The following is a 13,849-nucleotide window of genomic DNA, read 5'->3' as shown; positions in this document are numbered from 1 at the left end:
GATTGAGCTCCTTATGGTTGCTCTGCTCGTTTGGCTTGTTTCTGGCTTCTCAGCACTACTAACAGCCCTTGGGAGGCTACCTTTCTGCATTACGTCTTTTTTCTGAATCTTGCATTGCTGCCTTAGGACCCAAGTTCCCGGACGCGGCAGGGCTGGGTGAGGCCGTGTGTCCCTGGGGCTTTGTTGCCCGTGGGTTTGATGGGCATGGCCCCGTTCGATGTCACACGAGGCAGTCTTGCTCCACGAGGTGACACCCCCCTCCCCCCGGGACCACGAGTCAGGTGGAATTGGCTGTCGGAGGGCCAGGCTGGGTGGACAAACACCAGTGACCGTGCGGGCCCACTTTCCTCTGCTGGAGAGCAGGGGTCTGGGCCCCATGCGCTCAGCAGACCTGCCCCCGGCTGTGCTCTGGCAAGTGGCAGCCTCCCTCCTCTGCTTTGAGGAATGACCCCATGGCTCCGCCTTTGGGAGCGAGATTCCCCAAACCCCGACTCCTTATCAAAAGGCCGTTTGTGGTGCCACAAGGGAGCTGGGGTCTGGGCTGGTGGCCGCCCATCCTGGCGCAGAGCCAGGCTGTGCCTGTTTGGTGGGATTTCACTCTAGTTAGATCAGAATTCCTTGTCTTGTTTTTGGAAATACATCACAGTAATGCTAATGAGATCAAAAACAGAATATACGCCCTCCAAAATCACGCGGTCTTCCAAGTTTCCAGGCACCCATCCAGCTCCCGCGCACACACACACTTTTTCTTTTATGCTTGTGATCATAGCACGAATATGGTTTTTATTCTGCTTTCCCGTCAACCTCTAAGTTTTTTCCGGTTTTGAGAAGTAATCGGCGTAGCGTCGCTGTGCAGGCCTGCGGTGCAGGGAGAGAGGGTTTGATCATCTAAGTCGTGAAGTGGTCCCCCCCGGAGGCTCAGCTCACATCTGTCTTCTCACGTAGATGCAATACGAAGAGGAAAACAAAGAAATGTTCTCCTTGTGCTGAGAAAACCTTGGACCCACTGTCTTTATGACTTTCCCGTGAACCACATGGAAGCGTCGGCCGTGGCCTCCACGCTCACCTCTCCCGTCTTCTCTTCGCTGTACACGTGGCGTGGCTGCCGTTGGCTGGTTGCTTGGTCTTCCGTGTGGGGTTCATTGAGCCATTCCCTGTTTTCCTGCTCGGTCAGCGCGTGCCTCCAGTATCCCCACCTCTGGGTTGGTTGTCTGCTGTGGTTACGGAAGATTTCCCTTCTGAGTCTTCTCAGAAGTGGGACCTCTGGGTCCCCGAGTACAGGCATGTCTCCAAGCCTCCTGTTAAACATGGCCACGTTATCCAGAAGGGCTTCCGGGTTGACTCAGCGGTTCATCAGAGCGTGGCAGGCGTGGGGCACTGGGCAGCCACTGTCGTAATGGGCCGACACGTGCTCTGTCCCAAGACGACACATGTAAACCCCTCAAGTCCAGGTGGCATGTGGAGTGCAGGTTGCCCCCAGCCCTGCCGCTCCCCTCGAGTCAGTGCCGGCCAGCCAGAAGGGGCAGGTGCATCTCCGACTCCTGCCCGCCCCCGAGCATCCCTCTGGGTGAGAACGTGCATGTGCGTCTTTCTGAAGGTGCGTCTGCCGTCAGGACGAGCACGTGGCATTGTCGGCAGGCATTATCTGTGGCCGAGGACACTTGGACGCAGCCTACATGCTTCACGGTAAAATCCACAGCGCACCCTCGGGGACCTTAGGCGTTTGTCACTGAGCATGCCCGGGACCCAGTAGTTTCTCCGTAGACACCACAGCAGCAGGACGGAGCTGGGGAGTCAGGACACGGCGGCTTGGACGCCCAGGGGCTGCGAGGCTCCTGGACCACTTCTCAGGGTCTCCAGCAGCAGTGTCCCCTGCACGGGACAGGTGCAGATGGGCTGAGACAGTCTCTGGAAAGTGCCACGGCCTGACATGCAGGGATTGTCAGAGTGAGCAGTGCTAGCGGAGCCTGGAGACACGGGAACAGTTGTGTTTGGGCTGGAAAGTTCTCTTTAAATGCTGGCTGGCGGGGCACTGCGTTTCTGGCCGTGTGAGCAGGGGTGCGATCTCGAGCTGCTCTTGGTGAGAGCAAGGGAATGGTTCAGGGAACTTTGTAGGGGGAAGCTGGTGTCTCGGAGGAAACTCCCGGCTGATGGCGAGCTCGGGGACTGTGTCCTATAGAGGAAGTGGGGTAGCTCCCAGCAGTGAGCGTGGCAGGCTCCGTGGGGTGCACGCTCTCGCAGCAGACCCCATCCGCTGGCCTCAGGCTGCATCCTTCCCGGGCGGTTTTCTGGAATCTGCTCTTTCCCTTTATTCTGGACCTTTCCAGTTGGGCCTCTTCAGTGGCTCCAATGATGATTTGATTCAGGTGGCTTTACCTCGTGATGTCGGTGAGACCCCGGCTGACACACTTGTCATGCTCAGCTCCCCAGGATCGAGGGCAGAGCTTTGTTTTCCAATGAACTTTGCAGACCCGGGTCTTGCTCATGGAAGCAGGGGCTTCCAAGGCCCCAGAGCCTCCCAAACTTTGAAGATGAGCTGTGAATTGAACATTTGCCTGGAGGCCGTGGACAGCTAGCCACTCGCAGGCCACGGACACTCACGTGGTGCCTGGTGTCCAGCATGGTAGGGGTGGCTCTGTTCTTGGGGGTGGTAGGACGCGGGAGGACACGTTCTTAGTGGCTGGACAGGTGGGGCTGTGACTCCTGTGGGGAGCAAGCAGTAGGCAGAGTCCGAGTGTCTCCGGTCACACTGACCTCACACGCACCCCAAAGTCCCCCATCAGCTTCTGCGTGAGCTGCAGGGATCCAGGCTCAGAGGGCTGGTCGGGCTCTTTACTAAGCCCTGTTCACGCTCGACAGTTTGCTTTCCCCAAGAAGCGCCCAGCCCCGTGGCAGCGCTGGGACGCAACCCAGACAGGACGGGCTGACCTGTGCCTTCCTCATGCAGCCTCTGCTCTGAGTCGCACGCCTCATGCATCGTCCCCGCTCCTCCGGGCGCCATCACTTCCAGCTCTCGGTGCAAGATGGTTCTTTGGGGTTCTGGCTCTCACACTTCCCTCTCGCATGTCTCCTGACCTGCAGTGGTGCCGCGGACCCACACCCGCCCCGAGGCTGGGAAGGAGTCTCCAGCCCCACTGGGGATGTGGCAGCAGGAGAAGCGGGAGGCTCCTGGGATGGGGCCTCAGGGCACGTGTGTCCCTGGTCCCTCCCCGTCCACGCCTATGGAATGGGGGGGCCGAGGGCTTTGCCTTCGGTGAACACCCTGCTTCCCTGGGTGTCTTGCAGCCTGCAACGTGTGGTACCTGAACTCCGTGGAGATGGAGTCGCTCACGGGCCACCAGGCCGTCCAGAAGGCCCTGAGCCTCACCCTCGTGCAGGAGCCACCTCCCCTGTGCACGGTCGTGCACTTCAAGGTGTCGGCCCAGGGCATCACCCTGACGGACAACCAGAGGAAGTGAGTGTGCCTGGGCGCCGGGCTGCGGGCGGGGCTTCTGGGCGCACCGGGGTCAGACCTCCCTCCAGCCTGCCCGTCCCCTGGACGTGGCTCTGGACATGTCGCTCATTGGTGTGTCCCTGGCCTTCAGGACCTCCCAGGAGCTGCGCGTAAACCGTGGGCATTTAGCCCAGAGGTTTTCTTAGGAGTCAGTGAAATTGTAAAAAAAAAGAGAGAGAGAGAGAGAGAGACTTGGACCTTTGAGAGTCACACACACAGGAGTATAATTTTTATTTTTTTAAAGATTTTATTTATTTATTTGACAGAGAGAGAGACAGCCAGCGAGAGAGGGAACACAAGCAGGGGGAGTGGGAGAGGAAGAAGCAGGCTCCCAGCGGAGGAGCCCAATGTGGGGCTTGATCCCATAACGCCCGGATCACACCCTGAGCCAAAGGCAGACGCTTAACGACTGAGGCGCCCCACGAGTATAATTTTTAAACACAAAAATCTTTTAACTCGATTCTGTAAAAACACTGGGAGACTGTGACAGAACCCGCCCGTCTTTGGTTCGGTGTCATTGCATCTGACGGGCGGTTGTCCAATTTCAGGTGATGCTGTGAGCTTCTAGATATTAGTTCAGTATCTGGATAATTAATTATAATGTAACGATTATATATCGAGAATAACTAATATGAGTAATAGTTACTCTTGATCATCTATTGTATGTTATGATACTTAATGTTATCTGGATGGTGCTTGAATATGTAGACAATGGGTAATATTCCGGTGGCTTTCAGCAGAGCCGTCCCTGAGCAGGTGTCCCGGGAACATAGTAGGGTTGCGGGCAGGAACATAGTAGGGCCACAGCCCGAACCGGGGAGCAGTCAGGTGCACAGACTGCTGCATGAGTGTTCCTCCCCACCCCCTGCCCCTGTGGAGCGCCTGACCTCAGGGTCAAAGGCATTTCCGATGCACTTATTTATTTGTTGTGGAAACAGCCCCCTGTGGTCAGTAAGAGAGCCCCAGCCCACCATCATCAGCCATAAAAGCAGGGGGATGGCAGGAGCTTCCCAGGGCACAAGGCCAGTCCCCAGGGCAGCCCCCACCCTCCCTTCGAGCCCACCCCACAGCTAGTCTGTGCTGTCAGTTCCATCCTCCCATCTGATGTGGGCTCTGGTCCTTGAGTGGCCGGCCTTCCTGGACCCCCTGTCCCCAGCGAGGAAAGTTCACTGGACACAGTCTGCGGTTCTCGGGCCGAGCACAGGAAAGCCGGGCTCACTGGTTGTCCTCCGGGGCTGTGCCAGGGCTCCGGGGTTTGGTCCCGACCTCCGCGCGGCTGGCAGGTGCACGATGTTCCGCTGCGTGTCTCCCTTTTGCGAAGAGCCAGCTTCTCCAGCACCGCTCGGCCCCGCGTCCCATCTGCCCATTTCCGACGGGCGTATGCCCGGCTCCTCTCTCCAAGTGACTAGTAATCGAGTCGGCCTCCGCCCGATTCTCCTTCTGGGGGAGCCCGCGCCCTGCGCCACGGTCACCCTCACACCCACCAACAGAACCGTGTCCTCCCCCCGTGTCCCGACAGGCTCTTCTTCCGGAGGCACTACCCCGTGAGCAGCGTGATTTTCTGCGCCTTGGACCCACAGGACAGGAAGTAAGACATCTGTACTTGTATCAAGCAGCGTGTGTACATCGCTGGCCCGTTACGTTAATAAAGAAGCTAACCTAACTCTTCCTTTCCTTTTTATCTGCAAGGTGGATCACGGACGGCCCCTGCTCGAGGTAGGTTCCCGGGACGCCAGCGCCCTCCCTGCCACGGTCCAAAGTGCGTCTTCTTACGGATTTCCAAAGAGGTTTCCTGTAAGGAAATGAGGGAATCATGCCAGCGGGTTCGTGCCATAAACACAAGCGAAAGTGTGTCCTTGCGTAGGAAGGGCCTCCCGGGGTTCACTTTCCTGCTGCTCTTCCCGGAGGCACAACACCTACCCCGGACCCGTGGCGTGTGGCGCAAAAAGCGTGGAACGGATTGCACGGCTTTTCGGGCTGTTCAGGGCAGGCGTGGACTGCAGGTGCCCCGAGGTCAGGGTGGAGGAAGGACTTCTCTATGTGAGCAAGAGTGACACGGTGTTCAGCATTTCCCAGGCTCAGAGGGAGCACGGTTCCCGCCTGCCATGGCCCCGCGGCAGGCCAGTCCCGCCAGGCAGCAATGCTCCCAGAACCTTCCAGAGCTGTTCGCACTCCGAGCCCGGCTTCCTCCGTGTAACCTAAATCTGACAGCCAGGAATAGGTCAGACCACTAGGATCCTATTCTAGCATCCCTGGCTCACATTCCTGTTTGTCTCGGGATCGGCTAAGCGCTCGGAGGCCCCACGCTCTGGCATGCGGGCCTGACGGCGCTCCCTGCGTGGAATGTGCCACCCCAGGTTCCTTGAGCCAGGCCCTCTCCTGGCTGGGATACCGCTCCAGGGGAACAAAAGAATCCTTCATTTTTCTAAGAAGGAGCAGAAAGAGTTTTCCGGGGACCACGGACGTCCCGTGTGAGGCTCAGGACTCGTGAAGGCCCATTCGGAGAAGGGCTCCAGTTGTTCTAACAGATGAGCTGCTCTTTAAACCGTTCCCTTACTTGCGCGTAGTTTGTAACTGGGGTGTAGGAGGCCCAAGAGGAGAGCTCTGGCTCCCGAGGGCGGGAGTGTGGACGTCCAGGCAGGGCCCACATGCGGCCCTCACCTGTGCCCCCATGTGACCCGATGGCCCCACCCCAGTACCTGAGGAGCCCGGCCTCCCCTGGGAGTCAGGCCACTGACCGGGTGGGGGCTCAGGGACCTGCACTGACCCGTGTCTGCAGGATTCCGGCCAGGAGTGGCCTGGGGCGATGGCCAGGCGCGCACCTGCTGGAACCTGCGAGGTTTGGGGGGTGGGCAGGTGTCTGGAGATGAGTGGCGGGTAGAGGTGGCGGTGGTGCAGGAAGGAGCAGACAGAGGTTTGCCCCCACGCTTGGGCCTTGCGGGACGCTGGCGCTCTGACCTCACTCCTTCCTGTTGCAGAGTCTTCGGGTTTGTGGCCCGGAAGCAGGGCAGCGGCACGGACAACGTGTGCCACTTATTCGCGGAGCACGACCCAGAGCAGCCTGCCAGTGCCATCGTCAACTTTGTGTCAAAGGTCATGATCGGCTCCCCGAAGAAGATCTGAGCCCCGCCCAGCCAGAGCCTGGAGCGGGGCTGCGGCGTCCGCTGTGTAGCAGCTGGCCAGCCTGCCGCTCCAGCCCCGGGAGGGAAAGGGGCTCCCCCGGCTTCGCGGACACGGGGACACACGGCCCCCCGCCTACTGTCCTTTCCTGAAAGACTGTTCACCGACACGTCTCTGTAGCCAAGCGCTTCCCGGGTGGAGGAAATTGGGCTCCACGCTGGCAGGGGCCGTGCAAGGACACAGGCCCCCGTGTTCCTTGCACGCCGGCGTTTGTGTGAAGGAGGGCGCCCGGCCCCTGCACAGTGGCCCTGGGTGACTGGCGGTGCCATCAGCAATGCGGAGGGCTCCCGTCCACCCAGCACCCGGTGGGGGGAGGCCTCTCTCCTCCACGACAGAGACGCTATCACCGAGAAGGGAACGCACGTTTGATGAAGGTCTGTGCAGGTCAGGCCCTTCCAGAACTCTGGGGGCACGAGCGAGGGGGTGACACGATGGCTGTGAGGGCCAGGAGGGCCACCCGGTCCCTGGGGAGGGGCACCGTGTTGCCCAACAGCCCCCTGCCCGGCGGGTGGCAGTGGCGCCAGCCTCCCCCTCACATTCTGGCTCCGAACGGCATGTTGTCCTTGAGAGAAGGAACATGGACGTGAAATGTCTTTTCCTGTAATTTATATTCTACTTATGCCAAATTATTTATGATAAATTGCTGGGCAGGACGGGGTCCCACTGCTGAGGGCTGCCAAGCCGAGCCCATGCCCACGACCGAGGGCTGCGTCCCCCACGGGCCAGGCTCCGCAGCCTTGACCACCCCAACGCTTGCTGTGGACGGTTCCCGTCCGGACGGCGGATGGCGTCCTTTCTGGGGTGGAAGGTTCCGGAGGGTCGGTTACATATGGCTGGAGACTCGGCCTTGATCTCCACAGCTGTTCTTGACCCTCCATGAGCCATTGGCCACTTGTCCCTGCCTCTGCAGCCCCCACTGGGATCCTGTTTCTGGCATCCTGAGCAGAGGAGGGAGATGAGGAAGATGAGGACTCCCAGCCCTTCTGAGCTGAGAGCCGCTCCTCTTCATCCCCCAAGCGACCGAGTCGGGGTGCCATTCACGCCAAGGGTTCCGTGCGCATCCCCCAGCCGGGAGGTGGGGCTGGTGACGCGTACTGGAGGCTCGGTCTCCTCCCGCACAGCGGCTCTGGGCCCCCGGGAGCTGCCCACTCTGCCCGACTTGCCAAAATCAAGGCCAGCTCTCAGGCCCCCCAGGAGTGGCCAGAGGGCACCACACCGGGGGTGGAAACGTGCGTTGTGAGTTCTCTGTGTTAAGTGGGTCACGTGGCGACTCGCAGAGCTGGAGGCCACGAGTCGCAGGGGCGCTGCTGAAAGCAGGTGTACGGGTCCACCGTCTAGCTCCTATTGACGCCCCAAACATAAGTGCCTCATTTCTGTGCCAAATGTTTGCCTTGGTCTTTGCGGACCTTCTTCCCTGACAGGTGTTGGTGTGGCTGTGCGGGAACGTGCTGGCGTCTCCCAGCGGCCCCGCGGGCCTGGTCCTCGGCAGAGGCAGCTGGCATCTCAGGATTCCATTCGTGGCAGAAATTCGGCCCAGGGGACCTGAGGTGCCGTCCCCAAGAGGCGCCTCATCCCGAGGTGGCTTCTACCCAGTTTGACCCAAAGACCGCAGGTCAGGTCCCTCATCCTTCCGATGAAGGAAGAGAGGGCTCATTTAGAAACCAGAGTGCGGACAGGCGTGGGATAGAGAAGCACGAGCTGGCGGATGACGCAGGCATCGGGGCCTCCCGTGCAGTCCTTGTCAGAGCATTCAAGAAGCCGCACTCCCTTGCTTTTGAGACGGACCGGCCAGCTGTGGCTTTTCCTCGCAGTGGCCGCGGCGTCAGGAAGTTTGCTCCCTCTATGGAGCTGAGGGAAGCCGATTCCCCGGTTCCTGACGAGCTGGTACGACAGGTTTCTTCCTGTGTTACACGTGCATCACACAGAACAAGAGGAATCCATGAACTTGGGGCTCAGATGGCAGGGAGCCCCAGCCCCACCCCACCCCCACGCAGTCTCGGGGACACTCCGTGGAAAGCTCTTTCCTTGGCACCTGGCCTCCAGGCGCCATTGGGCATGGGCTCCTGTCCCGGGGAGGTCAAGGGACCTGCTCGCCACCGCGTCATAGCCAGGGTCCCCTTAACCCGCTCATTAACCCGATGCTGTATTCCTCCAGTGTTAACCTATAACCGTGGTAAGTCTCACCGCATTTGAGGGTCTCCGTGTGTATCCTCGGCGTCAAAGACCTCATGTCTCCTTAGCTGCCTTACTTATTAGTGGGTATTTTTACTTTTCTTATATTGTAAAGAATATATCCAGTATGTAAATGAATGTTCTATAAACCCTTTGTATAGTCATTTTCTCTGCTTTTCAAATATCATCTCTATTCAGAGTATAATAAAATTATAAACGTGGGAAAGCGTCGGTGAGGCAGGCATTTCGTGCGTTGGATGAAGCACCCAAAGGGCGTGAGCGTCTGTGTGTGTGCACGTGTGTGCATGTGTCTGCGTGTTTGCACGTGTGTGCGTACATGTGTGCCTGCACGTGTGTCTGCGTGTGCCTGCACGTGTGTGTGCCTGCACGTGTGTCTGTGTGCTTGCGTTCACGTGTGTGTGCCTGCACGTGTGTCATATGCCTGCGTGTGTGCCAACACGTGTGTGCGTGTGTCTGTGTGTGTGCACGTGTGTGCGTGTGTGCCGGCACGTGTGTGCGTGCGTGTGCATGCACGTGGGTTGTGCACGTGTTTCACTGGGAGTTTGAAGTGGATTTCTTATGGAGCGTTGGATTCGGTTATAAATTCACCTATGTTTTGCCTTTAGGAATATATTTTAAAATTTTCACCCAGAGACCTTTGAAAATTTCAGAGATATTAAGAATTGAACTGCAGTGTGTGCTGTTGCTCCCAGGACCTGATTTGTTTTCTTGTTCAGTCCCCGAGGGGACTTTCCGGGCATCTACCGCGTTGGGGCTGAACTCGAATATGAAGTTTTGTGGGTTCACATGTTGCTTCAATGGAGGCAGGTGTTGCCCACCGCCACCCTCCGGGGAGGGGGGCCTCCTCAGCCAGGTGGGGGCCCATCATTGCTGGCTTTCTGCCTTCCTGGGTCTGGGCTCCCTTTCCCTGGCTGACCTCCTTCCGGAGTGAGGTGATGGGGACACAGAGGGGGCCCTCATGCTCCCTGCGTCCTAAAGCCCTGAGCAGCTCCGTCACGGGACCCCCGGTGGGTGGATGGTCACTGGGCTCATCAGGGACTGCCTCCCTTTCCCCCTGCAGGCTGGGGATCGTGGTCCTCAGAAGGCTAAGGGCTGGGGCGGGACCGTGCCTGTCGTTGAAACACTGTGACAGCTCTGGCTCCAGGGAGGAGTGAAAGGCAGAGGAGGCACACTTGGGAGAGTCTCGCCAATAGGACGTTGGGGGGCGAGGCTGGACCCCTGACCAGTGTCACAGAGGGAGTAAAGGTGGGCAGGGCACAGATCCGTGGCCACTAGCCTGGGCTTTCCAGGAACACAGTTTGGATGTGTCACGATGGCCTGGAGTCTGCCCAGGGGCTTCTCGGAGCACCAGCCACCAGCAGGCCTTGCCTGGACGGGAGCTTGCGGTGAGCGGATTAACTCCCTGCCCAGCGCTCAGCAGCTACTCCTGATGCTAGTGATGGCCGCCTGGGGCCCGCCCCCTGGGGACCCAGATCTCTTGGAGATGGGCGCCTGGGTCCACCCCCTTGGGCCCTGGATCTTAGTGGAGTACCCTCTGCCTGCCCCCTGGGGGACCCTGGATCTATTGACGATGGATACCCGGGTCCCACCCACTAGAGACCTCATGTCCTATCCGCCATCGTGGTTCCCTATTTCCCTTAGAGGTATGCATGTGGTCACCAGGATCGTGAGATGAGCTTCCCCAGGGCCTCAGTCACATTTCACAGAGCGGACTCAAAGCTGAATCGGAGTTTTCAGGGGGACTGGGGGCCCCGGAAACATGTGGAGGGGACACTTCATGACGCGGGGATTGGCTGTATCCGGACACGCTTGGGCGGCAAGGCTGTTGAGCTGCTAACAAGAGGAAGATCCAAGAACGGATGGCCTTCAAGCTCCCCAGGAACCAGAGGCCAGAGCTTGGCAGAGCGAAGAGAACCAAAAAACACGACCAAGCTACATGCTGTTTACAAGCCTGGGCCGGTGCCACAGTAGGGGTGGGCGGTGGACCCCCAAAGCCCTTTGCTTGTGGGAGGGTGCCCCCAAAAGGCGTCTGCCATGACAATCCAGCCGGCCCATGAGGCCTCTTTGTTCCCGTGGATCTGAGACAGCGAGGTGGTGGGGGGACACCAACAGTAAGTCTGTCACCCCACTCAGAAAAGCACGCTGTGTCTCCCACTGTCCGGGAACCCCTCCACAAAGGCTAGGCCAGGGAAGCCTCTGCTGAGCCATGGCCCCCCGCCCTCTAACACTGAGACACCTGTGCCCCCACCCCCACCCAGGTAGCCACATCAGGACCATGGGAGCCGCACCGGGTAAACCGCGAGGACCAAATTCTTGTGGCATCCCCAGTCATCAGACTCCCACGTGCACGGTGGCTGGTTCTCCAGCCCAAGCAGAGACACCCCTGCTGACAAATCAGATGAAAGGGGACCCAGAGTCTCCTGACAGAACAACAAAAACGTCATGGATGCAATGGATCCCCGGAGGCCAAAAACCGGGACACTTACAACACGGATGAGAAAGGACAGTCGTCCGCCGCCAACATCAGAATGAATCGGATGCTGGGATGGCCCGGCGAGGAGGCTTCCAGGAGCACAGGAAAGGTACAAAACAGAACGAAAAACTCACTGGATGCTCAGCCACATCGGGGAGGTGACAGGTGAGGGTCTGGGACCGGGGGAAGGAATCTGCAGTCGCCCAGCAGACACAGGAATCGGGCAGCCGCCGGGACCTGTGCGACAGTCACAAGAGGCCCAGCCCTGCTGCCATCGAGTCCCCACAGCAGGGCTACGGAGCAGCTGAGGCCACCCCCACAGACCCCAGATTCCTCAACCCCCCGCCTGGAGATTCTAGAAGCTGAGTGAGCCCCCGAACTAGAGAAACAACAGCAGCAAGGATCCGTGCAACTTTGTGCTGCGAATTCCACAGACCGAGGACATGTCCTTTAGGGGTTCAGGGAAAGTGGGCGCTCTCAGGGAAGAAAAGCTAGCAGACAGAGCCACCCGCAGGCCCGCAGAGTCTCTTTGGGCACAAAGGAAACCATCCAAAACAGAGACTTGGAGCCCCAGGAAGGAAGAAGGAACGGGGGGAGACCGAGAGACCCCCAAGTTGTACCATCACGTGTGACTGATGATTAAAACAGAAATCCAGGGGCGCCTGGGGGGCTCGGTCTGTTAAGCATCTGCCTTCGGCTCAGGTCATGGTCTCGGGGTCCTGGGATCGAGCCCTCATTGGGCTCTCTGCTCAGCAGGGAGTCTGCTTCTCCCTCTGCCCCTCACCCTGGCTGTGCTCTCTCTTTCTCTCTCTCTCAAATAAATAAAACCTTAAAAAAAATTCCAAGGACTTAAAAAGATCATGCCAACATTAATTTTAACAACTGAACCACTGTATTCATGTCTGACAAAGTGTACGTTAGGGGACAGAACAAGACTAGGCACAAGGAGGCACATCCTACAATCGTTAAAGACTCAGTCCCCCAGGAAGACAGAACCCCCTGGACGTGCCCCCGCCAAGCAGAGCCTCGGGTCGGGAAGCCAAGGCTGGTGGAGCCGAGAGGATAGACAAACCCACAGCTGTGGCCGGGGGCTCAATACCCCCTTCCCAGCATCGGAGAGAACTAGACAGAAAGTCAACAGGATGCAGGAACCCCAGCAACGGGAGCAGCCAACAGGGTCGAACGCACACGAGCAGCGCCCCCACCCTGCTGGGGAGCAAAATCCCCGTTTTCGAGAGCCTGTGGAACACTCACCAAGACGGACCATCATCTGACCCATAAAGCGGAGGTGGATCGAGGGGAAGGGCGTGCGTCCCATCTGGGGAGACCTCACGGCTTCACAGACCGTGGGCAGTCACCTGGCTTCTGGTGGGATAGCAGGTGGATTGGGACAATAAGGCAGAGACATTGGTTGAGTGCCGACTGTTTGCCAAGGGCGGTGCCAGCACTTGTGGTTAGCGTTGCTTGATGGGTTCAGCGTCCCTGGGAGGGAGAGTCCAGGTAATCCCCACCCAGCGGAAATCGGAGTGGGCCGGGTGGGAGCACCCTGCCGTGGGGCCGGATGGGACCCCACACGGAGGGCCCTAGTGACTGGGCTGATGAGTCTGCAGACAGCCAAGGCGGGGGCATGTCCCATGCTGGAGCCCCAGTGGCCACCCCTGCCCTGTAGGGTGGGGAAGAGCCAGGTGACCTGCCTGCCTGTTCACACGGAGCCACAGGTGGCCACGAACAGCAGGCCCTTGCCCATTTACAGATAACGAAGCTCGGGGTCAGAGAAGTTCAGTAGCTTGGCCACAGTCCAGGATGCAGGTCTGGAAAAAAAGAAGAACCCAGTACTTTATGGTTGCCCTTTTCTTGGTTTGGTGTCTTTCTGTCCGGGCCCCAGCGAGGCAGCCCCGGAGGAACCCGTGTCCTCCTTGCGGCCCTGAAATCTGTCCCTGCACATCCTCCCCCAGTGAGCGATTTCCCGCAAACGGGCTCCTCCTGCTGCACTTTGCCCTCCGTTTGGATGGGAAGGTTCCCCCTGAACTGAAATCCGCAGTGTTCCAGGATTTGGGCTGAAGCCAGGTGGTGCCAGCGTGTTGTGGGCAGTACTGCCCCCTGGTGGACAGCCTGGCTTACTGCAGCAGGGCATACCAACCCGCTAAGACCCCATTGAACTGGGTCCGCTGCAGGCCTACGGGCCAAGAGCACCAGGAATGGAGGGACTGGAAGGACAAGGGTTGTTCTGATGTTAGGAGTGCAGAATCGCAGCTGAGCTGCCTAGCGTCCAGTCTGGGCTCTGGTGCGCATTCGCTCTGTGGCTGGGATAGCCTTGTGAACAGGCCAGGGAGCTCCTTTGTCAAAGGAGAGCGTATTAGTGCTTCCCCGGCGGGGTCATGGTGAGAATGAACTCAGGGAGTACTCACAAGCAGACTGGCTCTGCACCTGCTGAGAAGTTGGCCCTTAATAATTTCTAGCCATAGTTACCTTGAAAAACCCTTCATTGGTAAACCCCGTTAGGTCCATTG

General features: G+C 58.8%; 1 protein-coding gene across 1 annotated transcript in view; it reads left to right on the top strand.

Moving 5' to 3' along the window:
* TNS3 (tensin 3) overlaps nucleotides 1-9,066 on the top strand; it is a 121,225-nt gene extending 112,159 nt beyond the window's left edge. Inside the window, exons 25-28 of the mRNA XM_040644493.1 lie at nucleotides 3,286-3,454; nucleotides 5,013-5,081; nucleotides 5,183-5,209; nucleotides 6,472-9,066. Coding sequence (XP_040500427.1) covers nucleotides 3,286-3,454; nucleotides 5,013-5,081; nucleotides 5,183-5,209; nucleotides 6,472-6,616 — 410 coding nt within the window. The 3' untranslated portion in view covers nucleotides 6,617-9,066. The remainder of the gene's footprint in view (nucleotides 1-3,285; nucleotides 3,455-5,012; nucleotides 5,082-5,182; nucleotides 5,210-6,471) is intronic.
* The last annotated feature ends 4,783 nt before the right edge of the window (nucleotides 9,067-13,849 follow it).

This window comes from Ursus maritimus, unplaced genomic scaffold (genome assembly GCF_017311325.1).
Source record: "Ursus maritimus isolate PB19 unplaced genomic scaffold, ASM1731132v1 scaffold_3, whole genome shotgun sequence".
NCBI classification, from domain to species: domain Eukaryota; kingdom Metazoa; phylum Chordata; class Mammalia; order Carnivora; family Ursidae; genus Ursus; species Ursus maritimus.
The sequence above is the reverse complement of the archived record's forward strand: the minus strand, read 5'-3'. Positions and strand labels throughout refer to the sequence as shown.